The sequence below is a fragment of the Thermobia domestica genome, chromosome 16 (genome assembly GCF_964235325.1).
Source record: "Thermobia domestica chromosome 16, izTheDome1.hap1.1, whole genome shotgun sequence".
Classification (NCBI taxonomy): Eukaryota; Metazoa; Arthropoda; class Insecta; order Zygentoma; family Lepismatidae; genus Thermobia; species Thermobia domestica.
Window position 1 is genome coordinate 2,864,226 of NC_137469.1, and position 19,730 is coordinate 2,883,955.

The 19,730-nt window shown below is 36.8% G+C and overlaps 1 protein-coding gene across 2 annotated transcripts in view; it reads left to right on the forward strand.

Annotated features, from left to right (window-relative positions):
• Positions 1 to 19,730, forward strand: part of LOC145672399 (uncharacterized) — a 290,548-nt gene that overhangs the window by 18,103 nt on the left and 252,715 nt on the right. The window contains exon 1 of one of the 2 annotated variants that reach the window (XM_081741554.1): positions 12,899 to 13,036. The exons of the other annotated variant lie outside the window; for it this stretch is intronic. Coding sequence (XP_081597680.1) covers positions 12,905 to 13,036 — 132 coding nt within the window. The 5' untranslated portion in view covers positions 12,899 to 12,904. Of the gene's footprint in view, positions 1 to 12,898; positions 13,037 to 19,730 lie in introns of those variants that run through there. 2 annotated transcript variants of the gene reach the window in all.

Consider the following 19,730-nt stretch of genomic DNA (forward strand, 5'->3'; position numbering starts at 1 on the left):
AAACTTCTTGATCAACAGGCACTCCGTGACAGTGGTGTGCAATGAGGAGCGGAAAATCTGCAGGAACAGCTTGCTCATGCCGCTAGGCCTATGGACCTGGCACAGCTAACGATGGATTTCGATTATTGTTATGCTCTGTGCATTCAAAAACTTTATCACTGCTCGCACTTCGTACGTGGCGGGACCTAGAATAGGAACGTCCATCTTCAACCACTGCCACGGAGAGCACTAGAGAAGTTCCGCTAGTGCATGTGCCATGCTAGGACCTTACTCTCTCATGTACACGTAGTCGCTTCTCGCAACATACCGTTTCCAAGCTCTGGGACGCGTGGGAAACTTACTTTCTGGATGCTCCTCGTATACGAGTTTAGAACCAAAACTACTACGCTCTAATTGGGAGCACCGTGGCTCAGTGGTAGATTAGTAAAATATTGAAAAATGACACTCTACCTAACTTATAACTCCACTTTTCTCGCTAATATAGCTCCTGCCTCTGCTGCGTGAGGTCCCTGGTTCGATCCACGGTTAAATAACTTTGTGGTGGACGTTAAATTGAAAGATTTCATTTAATTTTTATTACGTTGTATAAACCATTAAAGAGAAATGTTTAATGTCCGTGAACCTAGCCCCACTCACACCGGCACTAATTTTAAAATATTTCCCAAAAATTAGCGCCAATTAGTGCTGATGACCTGTAAAAAAAAGAGAATGTCCTGTTACACAAACGTCAAAAAACAAAAAATAATTCTGGGTAGAGCTAGGTTCAATCTAGCCAAACCCACTCAACCGATTGAGATAAAACCTATACACAAAGTTAGTGTTAAATTAGTGCTGACGATACCACATAAAAAGAAAAATTAGTGCTATCATCAGAAGGCCAAAATATATTCGAAAAATCTTTAATGGCGCCATCATCAAAGAAAACAATCGATCCCTCATTTCTATGATAAGATACATAACACTAATTTTCTTTCTAAGCAATGAGTTTAGTGTATACTTTTCAATACAAATCAATCATACAAAAATTTCTTTTAGCTACTTTTTAGTTCTGTTTTAATCAAACTTAAAATGACTTAAGAACCATTTATGATTATTCAACATATATTTACTTTGAATGTTTACTTATCCAATTCCGTGAAGACTACATTGATCGTATAACATCTTACATACATTTATTGCAATGTCTTAGTTTTATTGTATATTTTTAGTCAAGGACATTGTGAGACGGAAGTGCTAAATCACAGCAACCCATTAAAATTTCAGAAAGCAATTAAGAGAATCCGCGAAACTTTTATCTACGTAAACCACAAACAAGGGTTGCCAGATGGCCAGATTTTTGATAACACAGCAAAAAAAAAAAAAAAAAAAAAAAAAAAATGCATCGGACCCCAGGATATGAATTTGATATATGTTGTTACACAGAATCCAAATTTGGAAACCCCAGGACGATTGACCGTGTCAATTTTGTTTTATGGGCGAAAACGTATGTGCTGTTTTACGTGCCAAAATTCGCATCAAAATTCACTGGTTTTTCGCCTACAAAAAGAAAAAAAAACATTTATAAGGTCGGACGTCTTGGGGTTTCGAAATTTGGATTCTGTGTATGAAAATACATTGAATTCATACCTTGGGATACGGTTCACAGAACTTCTTTTTGTATGGCTGCCTTACGTGAATTCTCCCTATGCAAAATAGCTAGTTTTTCGCCCATAAAAAAGAATTAACACGGTCGAATTTCTTGGGATTTCGAAATTTGGATTCTGCGTAACAAAATACATTGATTCCACATCCTGGGTTCCGGTTCACAGAACTTTTTTTTGGGGGGGGAGGTGTCTGTGTAATGGAATTCCAAAATATCTTTGGGAACATCTTTCTCCAGTATTAAAGTAGTAAAACGTGTTCCTGTGTATTGCAGTGGTTTCGAGAGGCAGTAACTTCGTGCATTAACCTTTTTTTGTGGATGACAGTTGTGCCATTAGATCCTAGCGCAATCCAGGGAATATCTGTTATCAAATATAGTATGTACCAAACAGTATCGAAATCATATGGTTGACATTTATTTATTTATTGTACAACATAATGAAACAAGAAACATTCTCAGATGTTAGTCAACATATACTGTAAATTGAAGAGGAATCGCGCCTGTACATCATGTGTTCAGAATGTTGACCAGTACTTCGCACACATTCTTCATAGCGGTCCTGTAGATCGTTGAACATATTAGTGAACACGGGTTGCTGGAACGACAAAATAAATGACCGAATCTTCTTTGTTAACTCTGGTATAGTGGTGTTATTTGTTCAGAAAATTGCTTGTTTCAGCATATCTAATTTGTAGGCATCTGGAGTCGTGAGGTCAGGGAGGTGGAAAGAATATGGAAAATCCGTTCCACGGTAAATCAAGCGGTGTCCAAACTCTCGTGGGAAGAAGAGCAAGTGATCAGTGGTGCTATTCAGCCAGTTCGCACCGGTTCGCTAGAATCTGTTGTTAAAATTTTTCGAGTTGGCAGAACTATTTGTTATACCCTGACACAACAGTAAATTTTACCCAGTTATATCCAGGAACATTAAATTTTAGTTTAACTATCTTCATTTTTAGAAATTCTTACAGCTACAGCGTTACACATATGATCTCTCAGAACAAAGCATAAACGTTTATTTCTTAATCTCAAATGCTCAGATATCAAGAATGAGAACTGGGATCACATGAGTGTAGTGGTGAGGGTTATTTATATTTGAAACGTATACATACCATTATCAACAATTGTCGATACATTGGTGATATCTTTCGAATAGTTTTTGACAACATCTTCTCGTATAATTCGTTTCCAAGATATTCATAGTGCTACCTAATTTCGTCACACCACCTTGTATTAGAATGCTGTATAGGCTGCTACTTGTCACTTGTGGTATCCAGTAAAAGAGTTGCTTTTGTCTACATTTGTATGCTTTGTTTCTTCGGTTGTTAAAAATTAGAATAACATCTCTGCAAGTGACTCACTTGGCGCGAGCTGGGATCAAAATCAGGACCTCATGTACCAGAGTTGAACGCTCTACCACTGAGCTATCGCGGCCCCATGACCTCACGTTAAATCCCAGCCCAAGCCAAGGGAACTTTATGATGGACAAATACCTTTTATGTGGATTAGAATATTTTGTTTTCTTTCACTTCCGTCATTCCACCATTCCATTCATCATCATCATCATCATCATCATCGTTTCCCTTTGCCCTAAACCATAATTGCGAAAATTAAACTAAAAAACTTTTCATAAAATATTTATTGAACAGAAATGTTTTTATATATACACCCTGTTTCAAAAAGAATATATGTATTTCGAATGCATATATTTATTAAACTTTAAGACATACGAATATGAAATTTTACACACATATTTACAAACTTCTCAAGTTCAAATTACAGTTAAAAGTTCTAATTACAGAGTGACTCACTTGGAGAGTGGGCAGTAGCTCCGTCTTGATGCATCCGTTGTTGTTGTAACGACAGAGTTTTGGGCAAAACCACGTAAGTCAATAATCAGCTGTCAATTAATGTAGCGATGAAGATAGACATGGCTTTTACCACTAAACTATATATTGCTGACGAAATCTTCATTATCGTATGCCATAGCTAACACTCCAGTGCAAAACAACAGTGCGCGCTCATCCTCTGCAGCGGGAGGCTGCTCCACACCGTATAAGCGGAAATATTACTCGATAATAAACACCTTCTCTCCTGTTGTGAGTAACATTATCTTCGCGCCAACTGCACACTACGCTAGTCCACACACAACTAAGTATGCACGTGGCTCTCACAGCTCATAGCACATTGCACCTGCGCGCGATCCGTACGCGAATACCAGTACTGTTTGTTTTGCCGCATACTGTATTGTCATTAAAAAAATCTTAAATATAATTTTAACATCATTATTACAGTATTAGAAGCAAATACGAAAGAATAAAAACTACATTGTCCAATAAATAAGCTATTTAATCATATATTAAAAAACATTTCTGTTCAATAAATATTTTATGAAAAGTTTTTTAGTTTAATTTTCGCAATTATGGTTTAAGGCTAAGGGAAACGATGATGATGATGATGACGAATGGAATGATGGAATGACGGAAGTGAAAGGAAACAAAAGATTATTAAAAAATTCACATAAAAGGTATTTGTCCATCATAAAGTCCCATTGGCTTGAGCTGGGATTTAACGTGAGCTCGTGGGGCCGCGATAGCTCAGTGGTAGAGCGTTCACCTCTGGTGCATGAGGTCCTGATTTTGATCCCAGCTCGCGCCAAGTGAACATTGTGGTGGACAAACACCGTGTGCGTGGGTTTTCTCGGTGTTCTCCCGTTTCCTCACACTTCATTCATTCTACCATTTTCCTTCATTTCTCATCATCACCGTCTCCTTTAGCCTAGCCGGCATAACCATGGGACGTAAAACTTAAAGATTTCATTTCATTTAATTATCCAAGGCTTCTTCATACTTGGCCTTGGATCGAAAGTGAATCCTTTTGCTGTAGAGTTGAACGCTCTACCACTGAGTTATCATGCATTTGTTCCGACGTAGTAAGCAAAAGGTGATGATAATGCATGGGAAGTGATGGCACATGAAAGGAGCGAAACTATCTTGTAACAAAAAGTTGGAAAAGGCTGTGTTAAGCAGAAAAAACATCTCTAAAAACTTTAGTAAATGAACTTTCCAGACGGTTATAGGAAGAGCCGACAAGATTGCAGAAAAGAATTTCCCAGTAAGGAGAACCACATGGACTGTTCAAACACAGGGCCGGATTAAGGAGGGGCTTAGGGGGGCTATAGCCTCTGGCTCCAGGTGGATAGGGGCCTCTACTTTAATCAAAATCTCAACTGGTTATCTACAAGAATCATGAAGATGCAATCATCATCATAAAATAAAATATGATCAGAAATATGAAACATATTCCCTTAACTTTCCTTCTGTACTTTCACAGAAATGTATTAGGCGAAGTCAACAGGGGTTGTATATAATATCCATAGCAAGGCTGGATTAAGGGGAACTTAGGGGACCTATAACCCCTGGCCTCCAAGTGGACAGAGGCCTCCACTCGGATCAAAATATCAACTGGCTCTCTAAAAAGAATCATGAAGATACAGTCACCATCATAAAATAAAATATGACCAAAAATATGAAACATATTCCCTTAACTTTCCTAATGTACTTTCACAGAAATGTATTAGGTGAAGACAGCAGGGACCACTTTTTTTTTTTTTTTTTTTTTTTTTTTTTTAGCCCGGACCTCCAGATGGGTTAATCCAGCCTAGTTCAAACATGCAAAGACAAAAATTGTAAAATAAGTCCCGTGCACCACCGTCGGATCCTTTGACACTTCACTTTACACAAATCCTGAATGATATTGTAAAGATACTACCTGTATAATTAAGAGGAAATAAGGAACATTTCAAAGACGGTGTTGAAACTATCCACCATTGGTCTGACATATTCGTACACTAGATATTTCCTCTCACCCCATCCAACGGAGTTACGTCAGGCGAACGTGGTAACCAGTACAGCACTCTGCGAATATGGTAAAATGACACAAATGTTGTAAATATCATCTTCCTCCTTGGTTCACGTCAGTTAATTTATAACAATAGTACCCTCATAATCCTGCACATTTGATTTATCAGATGCATAAGGTTATCCTACAGCCTCATACTAGGTATTAGAACCCATTGGAGATCTCCAGGCGGGTTAAGGTGGACAAAATCATATTCTTGGGTTTTTTCGGGTGTTCTTCCAATTCCTTGCACATTCTCGACCACCAACTCGTTTAGCTCAAAAGGCACCATTTTGAGATTTTTTTAAAATTCTGGAAACTAAGTTAATAATACAATTTCAGGGATGTAACAACATAGAATCCGGCCTTTATCTATCGCCAGGGTAGTGTGGACTCAATTTACTGTTGTGATCTTCACATATTTGAACAGTCCAGGGTGTGTTCGTTAGTGGATTGTCTGTCACCGCACTTCTGTTGCGTTGTCGTCTTTGTTGCCATTATCCGTCTCTAAAGTTCATTTACTCATGTTTTTTCAGATATCTTACCTTCGTGACGTAGCCCTTTTGAACTCTTTGTTACAAAGTAGTTTTGTTGCTTTCATGTCTCATTAGTTCTCACGTGTTGTCAACAACGTTTATACGCTACGGCAGATGGGGTGCATGGTGGTCAGTGGTATAATGTTCAACTTTACTGGAAGAGGTCCCATCTTCGATTCTAGGCCAAGTGAATTGGTGATGGAAAACATCGTGTCCGTGTTTTCTTCCCAGAAATTTTACCATTTTCTTCCACATACCCATTGCATCAATTCTTCAAAAAATCATTAAATATCATTAGCTACCTATCTCCTTTAACCCACAGCGCATGAACGTGTGTCATTGAGAGGCTTCATCACGGCGAAATTAAAATACCGTTAATTTTATAGTAATTATGTGATATCTTCAAATAAATAAAAGATAATCGAAATGTGGAACAAGAGCGCCCTAGACATTATCATTTTACATGAGATACCGTTATCACGACTCATTTATTTGCTTTCGACTTCGAGCCATTTTAAAAATCGGCATTTATTTTCGCGTTTCTAAACGGCGGAAACCCACTAGTGACTTGTGATAACGGTACAGCACGCGAAATAATATTGTCTAGGACGATCTTGTTCCACGTTTCAATTATCTTTTATCTATTTGAAGGTATCACATAATTACTGTTAAATCAGCAGTATTTTAATTTCGCCGGGATGAAGACTCTTAAACTGAAGGTTAATTTAATTTTATTTCATCCACTACATTCATTCCCTGCTGCACTTATGCAACCATTCAAAACACACCAAAAATCCCCCGATATCTTCATTCTGTTCAAGATATCAATATGCTGTCAACAATTTTTTGTTACTCACTGAGGTTTCCATACGTATTGATTAGTATCCACTTTCCCTATTGAAACATGTATGTGGAAATCACTGACTTCATAGGGAAATCCCTTGTACGCCACTAGAAGATTTACAACCATCCGTTGGAGCCGGTAGCCAGCCCAAAAATTTAGGGGGCGAATGAAGTTAGGGGGGCCCGATCGAACCATATTGTAGTTAATCACTATATTATAGTTCATTTGCAAACGTACCGTGAAAATTTTAGGGGGGCAGCAAAACTTTAGGTGGGGCTCGTCCCCCTAGACCCACCTTGGATACGGGGCCGCCATCCTTTTATAGATAGAAGAGATTAGAAATTTAAGAAGATAGCATGCGGCCGAAGATCATAATTTGTTATATTTTTGTTGGTAGTTTTCATAGATGATACTAGCTGAAATGCCTGTTCCATGAATGTTTATGAAAAATATATATTTGAAAACAACGAACTAAGTATATTAAATAAGAGCGAGTAATGACTTTGGCATTGTCCCTGTCTGAAATGCCCGTTTCTCGCACGGGGAGAAAAGGTTTATGCAAAGTATTTGAACCCCTTTCCCCGGAGGACAAACGTCAATGTAAACGTTGCCCGTATTGAGTAGGCAACCAAAATTGTTTTAATTTCCAAAGTGTTTCCTTATGTATTAGGGCTGTATCTAAAGGTTGCTCATTCCAACCCTTACCCCTAGAAGTGCTAGGGGTGTTTTAGATCCATAATCGTTTTTGTAAATTGTGGCTCATACGTGTACCAATTTTGGTTGAAATTACTTAGTTGTGCTTGTTCAGGAACATACATACATACATTTTTATGTAGGTAAATCATCATCATAGGTATTCTGCCTTTATTGGCAGGTTACTTGCCGCAGCTAAGAAGCTTCCATGCTCCACGGTCCTCCGCTAACTTCTTCGTCTTCGCGTATGATCTTTCTGTTTTTATATATTCATTAATTGTAGTCTCCTTCGCCCCCTCCCTCCCTTTCCCGACACCCTCTAGGACGTCCCTCATGATACAATCTCTTATTAGGCAATGTCCCAACCAGTTTCTCTTCCTCTTCCTAATAATATCTAAAAATGTTCTTTTGTCACCCACCATTTCTAACATTCGTTTCCCGCTCGACCCAACTAATTCTTTCCATTCTTCTCCACACCCACATTTCGAAGGCTTCCAGTCGATTTTCGTCACCTTTACGTAATGTCCACGTTTCCGCCCCATACAGTACAACACTCCACACGAAGCACTTTATGAGTCTTTTTCTAAACTCTTTCTTCAAGGTCCCACAAAACAGACTTTTCTTCCTCCTAAAGGCTTCTTTCGCCATTCCTATCCTTGCTTTTATTTCACGTTCGCATTTCATGTTATTACTAAGAATACTACCCAGATATCGAAAACTATTCACTTGTTCTATTTTCTCCCCTACTACTTTTATATTTGGCACAGACCCCTTCGTTCCAATCACCATGGCTTTTGTCTTTCTAACATTTATTTTCATCCCATATTCTTCAAAGCCCTTTCTCATTTTTTCTAACATTTTATTGATTTTCTTTTCAGATTCTGCAACAAGCGCCATATCGTCTGCAAATCTTATGCATCTAATCATTCTACCTCCTACCGAAATACCATCATCATCATGTAGGCTCTTTTTCACTATCTCTTCTAGAGATACATTAAATAGTCTTCCGTCAGTTCTTCCCCTATCCTAACACTTACTTGTTGGTTCATGTATAAGTTTCTTATAAGTCTTCTATCTTTCCATTCCAACCCTATCTTCGTTAGAACTCCCAACAACAATTCCCAATTCACGCGGTCAAAAGCCTTTTCAAGATCAATAAATATAACATACACCTCTTTCCCTTTTTCTATAAATCTATAATGTAGGTAAATATAGTATAATAATTGTAATATGATGCTAAATAGCTTTGGTATATTAAATAGCTAAGCATAGAAGAAAACGCAGCCTTTATGGGGGGACCTGCTAATGTTGCAAAGGCCTGGAAAAAAAGAAAATTTTGGGTAAAAACCAAAAACCAATGGGATTTATAGGATTAATTTATTCCTTTCTGTTCTTATAACATTTTGTCCTCAAATATTAATGTGGGATGTCATTTGGCTAATGAGTGGTATTTCAATCTGTTCAAAAAACTGAATTCTTTAATTTAACGTCGACTGTTTATGCTAGACTAAGGGAGACGGGTGATTATTGAAAGTGAATAATTATGAACGAACTGGTGGAATGACAATGTGGAAGGAAATGGAAGACTCGAGGATAAATGTTGTCCACCACAAACTCACATAGCTTGGGATCGAATCAGGGGTTACTCGCACTGGAGGTAATCGCTTTGCGTCTCAACTGTGTACCCTTTCAATTTGTTCAAGTGAAAATGAAATGAAATGAAATTTTGAGTTTTACGTCCCACTCTTATGAAGGTTAGGCTAAAGGAGACGGTGATTATGAGAAATGAATGAAAATAGTGAAATGAAGAAAGTGGGAGGAAACGGGAGAAGCCCGAGGAAACCCCGCACACGGTGTCTGTCCACCACAAAGTTCATTTGGCGGGAACAGGGTTTGAACCCGCAACCCGATGCACCAGAGGTGAACGCTCTACCACGGAGCTATCGCGGCCCTTGTTCAACTGGAATAATAATATTACTACTGGCAATAAGAATAGTTCCTACTGTTTGGACATATTGCCGAAGAGACGATTTTTGTTGCTTGATATGTAATCGATGCATTTGCTTACATTAACCTTGGCATTCTAGATCAGAATTCGCTACTTCTTAATATTCAAGTAGTTACCAAAATGCCTCACGATATTGAATCAGGATTGATGATCTTGTGCTGTGTCCTGGAATCAAACCGTAAATCACACGTACCGATGGTAAAGACATTAAGCGTTCGACTGTGAGGAAGCAAAATAATAATAACCGTGTAAAATGAATCAGTAATTATTTACAGATATCAACCGGAAAAATGTTATCTTAAATTAGTATTACCCACGAGACAAGAAATGAGGTTTTCTCAAATAATTAATATATTTCTGACGTGGGTATGTACTTCTTTATTAAAATTAAAATAAGTCAAAACAGTTATTTTAATTTTAATAAAGAAATACATACTCCGGTCAGAAAAATTTTAATTATTTAAGTAATAATTTCAGAATCAAGATGGATAGTTTTCTCATCTTGTCTCGTCTCATGTATTGTGAGTCGATTTGTAAATTTATGTACAAAACTTAAGCCCTGTGTACTTTTTTTCTTAATTTCATATGAAAGTTATCAGAATTCATCCGCGTCACATGAGGTCCACGAAAGATGTGATATAACAACACTTAACCTATAAACTACGGGATATTTTGTTTTCAAAATACCCTGATTCTTATCTTAACTATGGATATTTCGATTTCGAAATGGTACTACAATAACTTTTTTTAAAACACGTTTTGTTTCATGTGTCTTCGATAAATAGGAGTGAAGAAATGGACTTCTTTGTAAGCCCTTACGAAAACGCTTTAAATGTAGTTTAAAGGTTAAAGGTAAATTACCTCCGTAGTTTAAAGGTTAAACTAAACCACAATTATTACTAGTTTGTAAGGACCTGTTGTTACTGGGTTTTAATTCAGAACCTGCAAAATCTTTGAAAGTACAAATATGCTTGAAATATACCTCGGATGCTTGTGCATCTTTCTATCTTTCAGTTTAAGTTCTCGCAATTATGCCTGTTAGGTTAGGGAGACGATGATTAAAGCAAATGAATTATGATGAAACATTTTGTGGAATGAGAAAGTTGGAGGAAACAGGAGTACCTCGAGAAAAATCCACGGACACGATGTTGTCCACCACAAACTTATTCGGACGGGAATCGAACCGGGAACCCCACGCACCAGAGGTAAGCGCTCCACCAGTGAGCCACTGTGCTGCTTGTGCAAAGGGTGTTAGGTCAAAAAAATACGTTTTTGGGCAAAAAGTAAATTGAAAGTTTAAGCGCATCAGCGATTCTTGAGACATCTCATAATATACAAGATTATAGCTCCCTTACGAGTTTGAATTTGACTTAGCTCCCTATAAACACCTGTAGAACAGGGTTTGTCAACCTGAGATCGCGACCCATAGGGGGTCGCGAAGATAAGAGGAAGGGATAGATATGATTAGAATCTAATACTGGAAAATATTTTTAAACATTATTTTGAATTCTGTTCTTATAGGGATATTTTTATTTTTATACATACTGTTAAGAACAAAAAAAGTCTACTAAATATTTTCAACAGGTGCAGAGTTGTTTAAAAATCAATTTAAATGAAAGAGGTACGATATGAAACTAATGAGAACTATATATTGAAATACCAGATACATTGAAAAATACAAATGCAACAAAACCTGCATATTGAAATACAATTAAAATTGAAAGCTAATAAGACACCTAAGAATGGTGTGATTTCACTAGTGCGGCAATGCTCGGTTGAATCTTCGTTACGCACATTATCAAGTCATTTAAAATACTCAATAACTTTTTTTAACAACGGTCCAAGTTTTTTAAACCAAAATTACAAGTCACTTTTTTTATCAAATGACCCAAAATTAAGAGAGTTTTGAAGTTTTCAAATTTTTAAACGGCCTTCATTTTTAAACAGCATGACCGTTGGGATTCGATATTTGTAATACGAATGAACTGATCAAATTTGGTTTTTAATCCATTCGCTTTTAGGGAAGTTATTCTATTCACTATATAAAAGAAATGGATTTTACTACTTTAAAAATATATGGATATCGTGAGATCTCCGCAATAGTTATATTAAAAATCGCACACAAGTTTATTACAAACCAGAAATTATAAAGGAATCGCTGGGAAGAGGATGACATAAAATGGGATCGTGATAAAAATTAGGTAGAGAACCATTGGTGTAGAGAATACTTTTTTTTAAAGTTTTTCCAGTGATATTTAAATAGAAGTCACTGGACGAGCAGTCTTCAATTCTCGGGCAAGCAACATTGATGACAGTGGAGTAGTGTGGGTTGTCTATCTCACAGGCAGTATGGTTCATAGTACATACAGTATATACACTATAAAGACTGGTCTCCTCAAATTCCCCTCCTCCGAGTTGAAAATCGAAAGAAAATTACTTTGTACGCGATTATATGTAATGAAGATATGTCTGCATACAAAATTTCGTGGCTATATTGGACTGTTTTCTACGCGAAATGCTTATGAGATACACACACACTGACAGACACATTACTTTATGTTCTGTGCTGACTTCCGTATCTTTAATCACTGATAAATGCTCTTCATTATGTTAATACAATCTCTTTATCAATTTATAGTTTTTATACTATGAACTATGTAACAGTTAAACAATGTTTGAAATCTAAGACTTGAGTGACCTAGTGCTGCCCACGAGAGTCGAAAAAATTCTCGTCTAGAAAACGAAGCAAAAATGTTCATATTTGTCGACTTGTCTTGAATTTAAAACAGATACTTCTTGTTTCTTGGGCAACACTAGCTTCAATAAACCCAGAGCCGACTCAATTTGAAATTTCCCTGTTAGGAAGTAAACTCCTCCTTCTGTAACTGTGTTGCTTAGAGAAGTAACTAAAGATAACTCTCCTGGATTTTCTACTTACGACATCTGGCAACCTTAACATAACTTCTCTAACTCTTCATGCAGTGATCAAAAGGAAATGACGTTTTAAAGTGAAGACGCGAGTGCATAAAGATGACATCGCTCACAAAGACGCACATACATTGTCGTGATTCAGAAAGCAATTTCATTGGTTGCTACAATTTAATTTCTTGAAGTATACATTAGAAAGAAACAAATCCAATTTATTTTAAACAGAAAAGTGACCGTGATTTCAAGTTCAAAAGCGTTCTGTAAAGTGACGTGGGCCGCAATCGATCCCGTGCTTAGGCAAGAGAACGGAGAGAAGTCACGTGACAGAGATCTCGTTTGGTGGTCGGAGGGTTGCCATGGAGGGCAGCAGACGACATTCACCGAGTGCTGTGTTTTTCTTTGAGAAGTCATGTCCAGTGCGTGTAGTATGTCTTTTCCATGCGTGCAGTATAGGTGTGTGTCTGCGTGCGTCCAGGCCAGGCTGCCGGGTAAGCATTTTTTTAAAAAACAAAACTTTATTGTAGTTGTTTTATACAGAAACAAAATAGAATCACAGTCCGTGTTCGTCGTTCATGCTCAAGGTTGATGCCTTAACCTTGCGCATCCTTCCGCTTATTTCGCCGATACGTAATTAAATGCATGCGCGCTACCTTCAAACAACGATACAATTTCAAACTACAAAAAGAAATAACTTCACATATTTTTCCAAGTAGACAAACATTTAATCAAATAATGTTACAAATTTTAACGTTATATTTTAAAGTTTTCATATCAGTTCAACTCTGGAACCTATTTTAAATTCACAGATCTTATTCCCCCTCATCCATAACAACGTATTAACATGGTGTACTGTTCAGAGGTGCAACGACGGAAACCTCTGTGTCGGGATCCCCCAAAACCTGATAATTCAACATACATTTGTACACATTGTCAATAAAACTATAATTGTTTAACAGTGAAATGATTGATATAGCAGGGAAATTTGATCTTACAATTCATCTGTACTCTCTCTCTTATAAAAACAATTTAGTTCTATCTTTCCTTCTGAAAGAATGGGAAGAAGATACAGTATTTTGTCCAATGGTGATAGGACTTTTCTGATAGGTGATTAGTGTTCCTGACAAGAGGAGAAATTGAGATTTTTTTTTAAAGTTTTACCTACCCTCTAACATTATATTCTTGACCTGAAATTATTATTGTGTTTTTTTAAAATAAAAAGTTGAACTGGTGCACTTTTCCTTAACTGATTGCAACCGCCGCAAGCAGTCTATATATTGGTAATCTTCAACTTGAAGAAAAGAAAGGGCCTACCCGGTTGCAATAATGTGAACAGATTTTGGGGAACATGTCTGCAATTCAGCTCAAATGTAGAAGAGACTATGTATATTCTATATTCCAAGAGCATAGTCAAAAATGGATGGAACATAGCCAAAAATCACAAAACTTGAACATTAATGTCAATGGAAAACAAGGTAAAAACTGAAGTCACCCACATATCTCAAAAACTATAATGAGATGGCTGATTGAAAGCTTATTACAGACATAATGAAGAGCTTATAAATTATGTACCGGACGTAGGTAAATACGGATAGAACATTGTCAAATGTCAAGTTGTCTGAGTAAAACCAATAATAATGATTATATATATATATACATCTTCGAATTACCAGGGCACGCCACGTCGACACGTGCTTGAAATATCTCACAGCTGGATTTGGAATGTTCAGAGTCGATTTAACATGCAACGTGACTTTTGATCTGATCACGTGACACAATCTGATCCTTATGGGAAACTGGATAGGCCGTTTATGAAAACAGGATACAAATTTAAAAATGTTATTGTGAAGAAAACATACAGATAGAAACGAATGCCATGGGAAATGACATAAATTTGGCTAAGCTCGTCTCAGTTAAATCCTTTGAAAGAGCGACGAGACACTAAACAGATGTAATTATCCAAAAGCATATATTTATTTAACTTTACTGGAGGTTTGTCAACTAGATATTCAGCTAATAAACAGTGTTCTGGTAATAAAACTAAAATGACTTCTAAAATCGAAATTTGGTTGAAGTGCTAGAAAACTAAGTAAATTGTACTCTTAAAAAGTGCTTTGCTAATTCTTGTGGTAATTATAAAACTACTATTAGAATACTTTGTGTTAATAGATAGAAACACGCCATGCGGTACTAACCTAGAACAAAATAAAATCTTGGATTTGCAAGATATAAAGAGATTTGGTTTGTTAGTGGAGTAGTCGCACCTGTTGTGGAGAAAGCCTCATAAGACTCAAAAATAATCAAGAAAATCGATCAATTTTCTTTGAAATTTAACCAAAAAATCTCAAGTACAAAATAAATTTTCTCAATTGCTTATACAACTTAAATTTTATCACGGTAATATTAAGAAAATTTCTAATTCTTCTTTGACTCGTTTTTCCGTAAGAAAAATTAAAGGGGCAACCATAGAATGAACGTCGTACACATAACAATAGCAACAAAATACATTTTAACCTTGTAATGTAGCCTACGTCTCATGGATTACTTATTTTTAAAAAGGTACATAATACGTGGTGCTGGTAAGATGTTTACAAGTTATGAGAAATTTTGTAAGGCAAAAATACTGTATGTTCATTTTCACGTAATACGTATTTGAGCTGTCAGTTAAAGACTTTGGTATTTGATTGGTAGCTCCATTATCCACACTAGATGATTGGGTTACAAATTGAAGAGCTCAATTCCAAAAGAGCGTAAGTCAAAAAAGTCAGTTTTTCAGGAGACGATTTTTTGTGTGTGTTTCTATCATTCTATTTCTGTGAAAGAAAAGTAATCTACATGAAAGAGCATTGTAATTACTTACTTCTCGTAAGATAACGGTGAAATTACCATCTATAGCAAGAGTTATATAAGCGTTGAGTTGAGTTGAGTTGAGTTGTTGAGTTTAACGTCCCGTTCAGCAGCGAGGCTATATGAGACGTGGACCTACTGATTAACGTGGAATCCGAACCACTTGAGCTCCCGCCGGGAATCGAACCCGGACCTCCCACGCCAAAGGCGCGTACGCTAACCGCTTAGCCACGGAGGAGCTCTAGTTATATAAGCGTGTTTACGCATGAGTCAGAAAAAGCTTCAGAGAATACTGTTGACTAAGGACATTTTTGCAAACGATGTTGTTTTTTTTCTACAATTAATTTGATTTTTGGAGTTTTGGCATGAAATCCAGTTTCATATACGGAGATACAGAAATGAAACTTAATAGAACCAATACCTCGAAATTGACAAAAATGGACTTAAGGGCTTTTGGAATCCATCCCTTCAATTCTTATTGTAAAGAACGCCTAGATATAGTAAAGACCTTTGAAATTATAAGCAACAAATGCTGTAGTAATGTTATTCATATTATCATTTCGTAACCTCTTTTTCTACAACTCTTACAAACTTCAAATTTTAGTTATGTTCATGATTGAAGAACCACATTTACGACGACTCTTACAAACCTAAAGTGTATTTCAGGGACGGACCTCCCGAAATCCTGACTTTTCTGTAAATTTACTCTAATTCTAGAGGTAATTTCACAAATGTTAATATAATTTATCCTAATTTTGAATTAGGACACCTCTTCCTCGAAATAAATTCCTGCGTACGACCATAGTATAAGGCACAAATCACAATGAGCCTTTGTTATATAAGTTTAAGGCTAAGGAGAACTATGGGGCTAATTGGTTCATACTCATGAGACATAATCAATGCACCGACTACGAATACGATTAATTCTAATTTTCTGAATCGGAATACAGTGGCGTCATTTGGGTCTTTAGGTAGGCAATTGCCCCGCCTGAGTTTAAAATACGAATACATTTTGATAAATATAATAAATACAAATTTAAAAAAAACAACATGGAAATCTTATATGTCGGAGAGTATTGCCTCCCCCCTCCGCAACCAAAATCTGAAGTGAAGCTTCTTCTGCGTTTTCGCCCATCGTTTAATCCGCTCCCACCTAAGAAAAAAATCACAACGACATTATATGTCGCACGAGTTCAATTGAACCTATCCAATCTGGATCAAACTTTACACTGTAGCACATCTTGACAAATATAGTAGGCATATAAAATATGATCATCTGCAGGTCTTTTGTAGGCCATGAAAGCTGTAATTTCGACTTAGTCAAATTTTCAAAATAAAAAAGTGTAAAATTGCTTTTTAGGACAAAAATGGAAGATATCTATTATGAAATGTTAATTTGAGAAATAACAAATTAGCTTATGAGACGCTTGATTCAGGCTCGTAGCCAGAATACTGACAAGACAGGGGTAGCCCCGACATTGTTTTTGGCTGGATCAAACTTGAATTCACCTCACATTTATAAATATGTATTAACAAACAACTGAAAATTTCAGGGTGTTGAAGGTGATTGCAAGTGAGTTGTGACTGCAATCTACACCCTAGCTATACGCCTTAGTCAAGGGAGCCTGAAGAAATTTTCCTAGGGGAGTCCACCTCCATGGTCGTTATATTACGGCTGGTATTTCTGGTATTTAATATCCGTGGTTTGCTATATTACATATACATTTTCGTGAGCCAAGGAGACCCGGCCCCCTTCCCCCTTTCGGATGCCCATGACTTTAGTTGATCAGGTATGTTGCAAATGTAGTTCAATAAAGGTTTATTTTAAAAGTCAATGAAGGGTATTTTCCCTTCGATAGAAACGTTATCTAACATAAATAAAATAAAGAGTTTGTTTATCTGTCTGTCTGTGCGGCCTGAAGACCAGACGAATGGACCGAGAATTATCAAAATTTGGTCCGGGTACCTTGGTCTAGGCCCCAGACCAAAACGAAATTCGACACACGTTTTTCAAAATTCGACACACAAACTCCTTATTTTATTCATATTAGATGAATTGCCTTCAGTCTGTTAAGTTTTCCAAATTCCGTACTATGCCTGCTCGATAATTTGCTAATGCATATCATAGGATAGGATTACGCACAGTACATCGTACATAATAACTGATGTTTGGTCTTATCTTTTTTTTTACTCTTATCTGTACAACGTCATAGTTATTAACTAACCTTGAAGCTTCGGAAATAGAATCGTTGGGTTTTAGCTCCGACAGATGATAAATAAGATATTTGCTTTGAAATGACAGATTGTCGATATTATTCACTAATAAAGTTCATTTCTAGGAATTTTCATTTCGTTGTGTCTGAATCTCTTCATTTCTAGAAGAAACCAGAAGAAACAAGAGAGAGGGATTGGATGTAAAAACTTTTATACAATAGCATTACTGAAAATCAGTTGGGAAACTATATGATTCAATGCAAGTAGTCGTTAATCCTTGCAAAGGAAATGGAGCAAGGAAAATCTCCAAAGATTTAGACATCTGCTTCATCCCTTAAGTGGTTATTTGCGTGAGCGCCTTCAAGGAGAGTCCAGTCAAAAATAACTGAAAAGCGTTTTAGAGAAACTTTTTTCTTGCACTTCAAGGAAAAGAAACTTAGATATATTCGTTTAATTTTATAAGACAAATCTTCCATTAAAACTAAACTAAATTCCATATACCAGGGCTGATACTCTATACGTGGCCTATTTGCAATATTCCCTTCTTTTTCAGCTCTACATCAAAAATTATTTTAACATCTCTTTGACGTCTTTCATGAACTAGGGTAAATTATTTCACAACTAGTGAAAACGTCTGTTTTAATTCTATATGAGGTCCAGATGGAGCTGGTGGTGTGCTCCTGTAGTCCTCTTTTTTGAAGGCGATATAATATGGTGAGAAAGAGCCTATAGTGTGTGTGTGGACAATGGTCTGTACCCCCCCCCCCAACTGCACCGGATTCATGGGTGTCGTCCTACTTGCGACAATCTTATATGCGACAGGAACTGTTAACTGTGCTATGAGTGACCGATTCAATCTGTTAACTGAAATATGAGTCACCGATTTGTTCATTCTAAGGTAATGCAAGAAGATAAGGTTCCCTCTTTTTTAACTTGTTTCACGATAGTGTGATTTAGAACCTAACAAAATGTACTATGAAAAATTTACGTTCCTATAGGTCTCATTTGATATATTTATGTCACATCTAACTCAAAATTAAATTTTATTTGCACTCACAGTAGAGGGAAAATATAATTGACGAACAGAATCACTGGCACGTACAATTTTCATAGCAATGTTGCTCGGACGCTAATAACGCCAGAGGCAAATATATTTTACGACAGGGAATCATATTACCTTCCATGATCTCAATGTAAATGACTTGGTCACTCATAGGACTGATAACAGTTCCTGTCGCGAATAGAACTGTCGCTTCTAGGACTAATTCGATTCAAGCAGCTCGAATCGTGGCTCGGAACTCACCTAAGTCGCACCCTTCATAACCGCAGTGGTGGACGCAAGACTCTAGGAGATCTCGAGAACTATAAGTCACAAAATACGTCGAAGCCAGCAGCTAAGTTCGGGGTACGGTGGCTCAGTGGTTGAGCGGCTACCTCTGGTGAGTGAGGTCTCTGGTTCGATCCCCAACCAAGTAAATTTGTGAGGGACAATTTTGTGTCCGTGGGTTTTCTCGGTTTTCTCCCACTTTCTCATTCCACCTATTCTTCCATCATCATTCACTTGCTTTAGTCACCGTCTTCTGTAGCCTTAAAAGGCAAAATCATGCGACTCACTTCATTTCCAGTCGCTAAATACTCAAGTAAACTGGATACGACTATACTGAATGTGTAACTCCGTAGATCGCCTGCAACCCACAAAAGTTCAAATCAATGTGGGTTGCATAACATGCCAGGCGGACCGAATACACCAATATTCAGATTTGACTAGTTACTTAAAATTCGGACCTGTCCTCTAGATATCCGTTTTTATTTCTACTAAACCAATAGAATGTGGTATTACACCTGATGTTTATCATGTTTTTTTTGGATATAATTATTTTTTAATCTTATCTAAGAAGTTTGAATGAAAAATCTGTAGTTTAACAAGTAACGCTAGAACATTTCCAAAATTTCGTAACTATTGTCGAAATGTGGCTATGAATAAGAATGGATAAAACTCCCAAATTGCTCCAAAAATCAAGGGAAGAAGAAATTGTATTGCATTTTATTTTCAAATTTTACTTAGTCTTGCCCACGACAGATGAGAAATACGATTTTCTGTTCTCCACTCGTAAATTTTTGTCC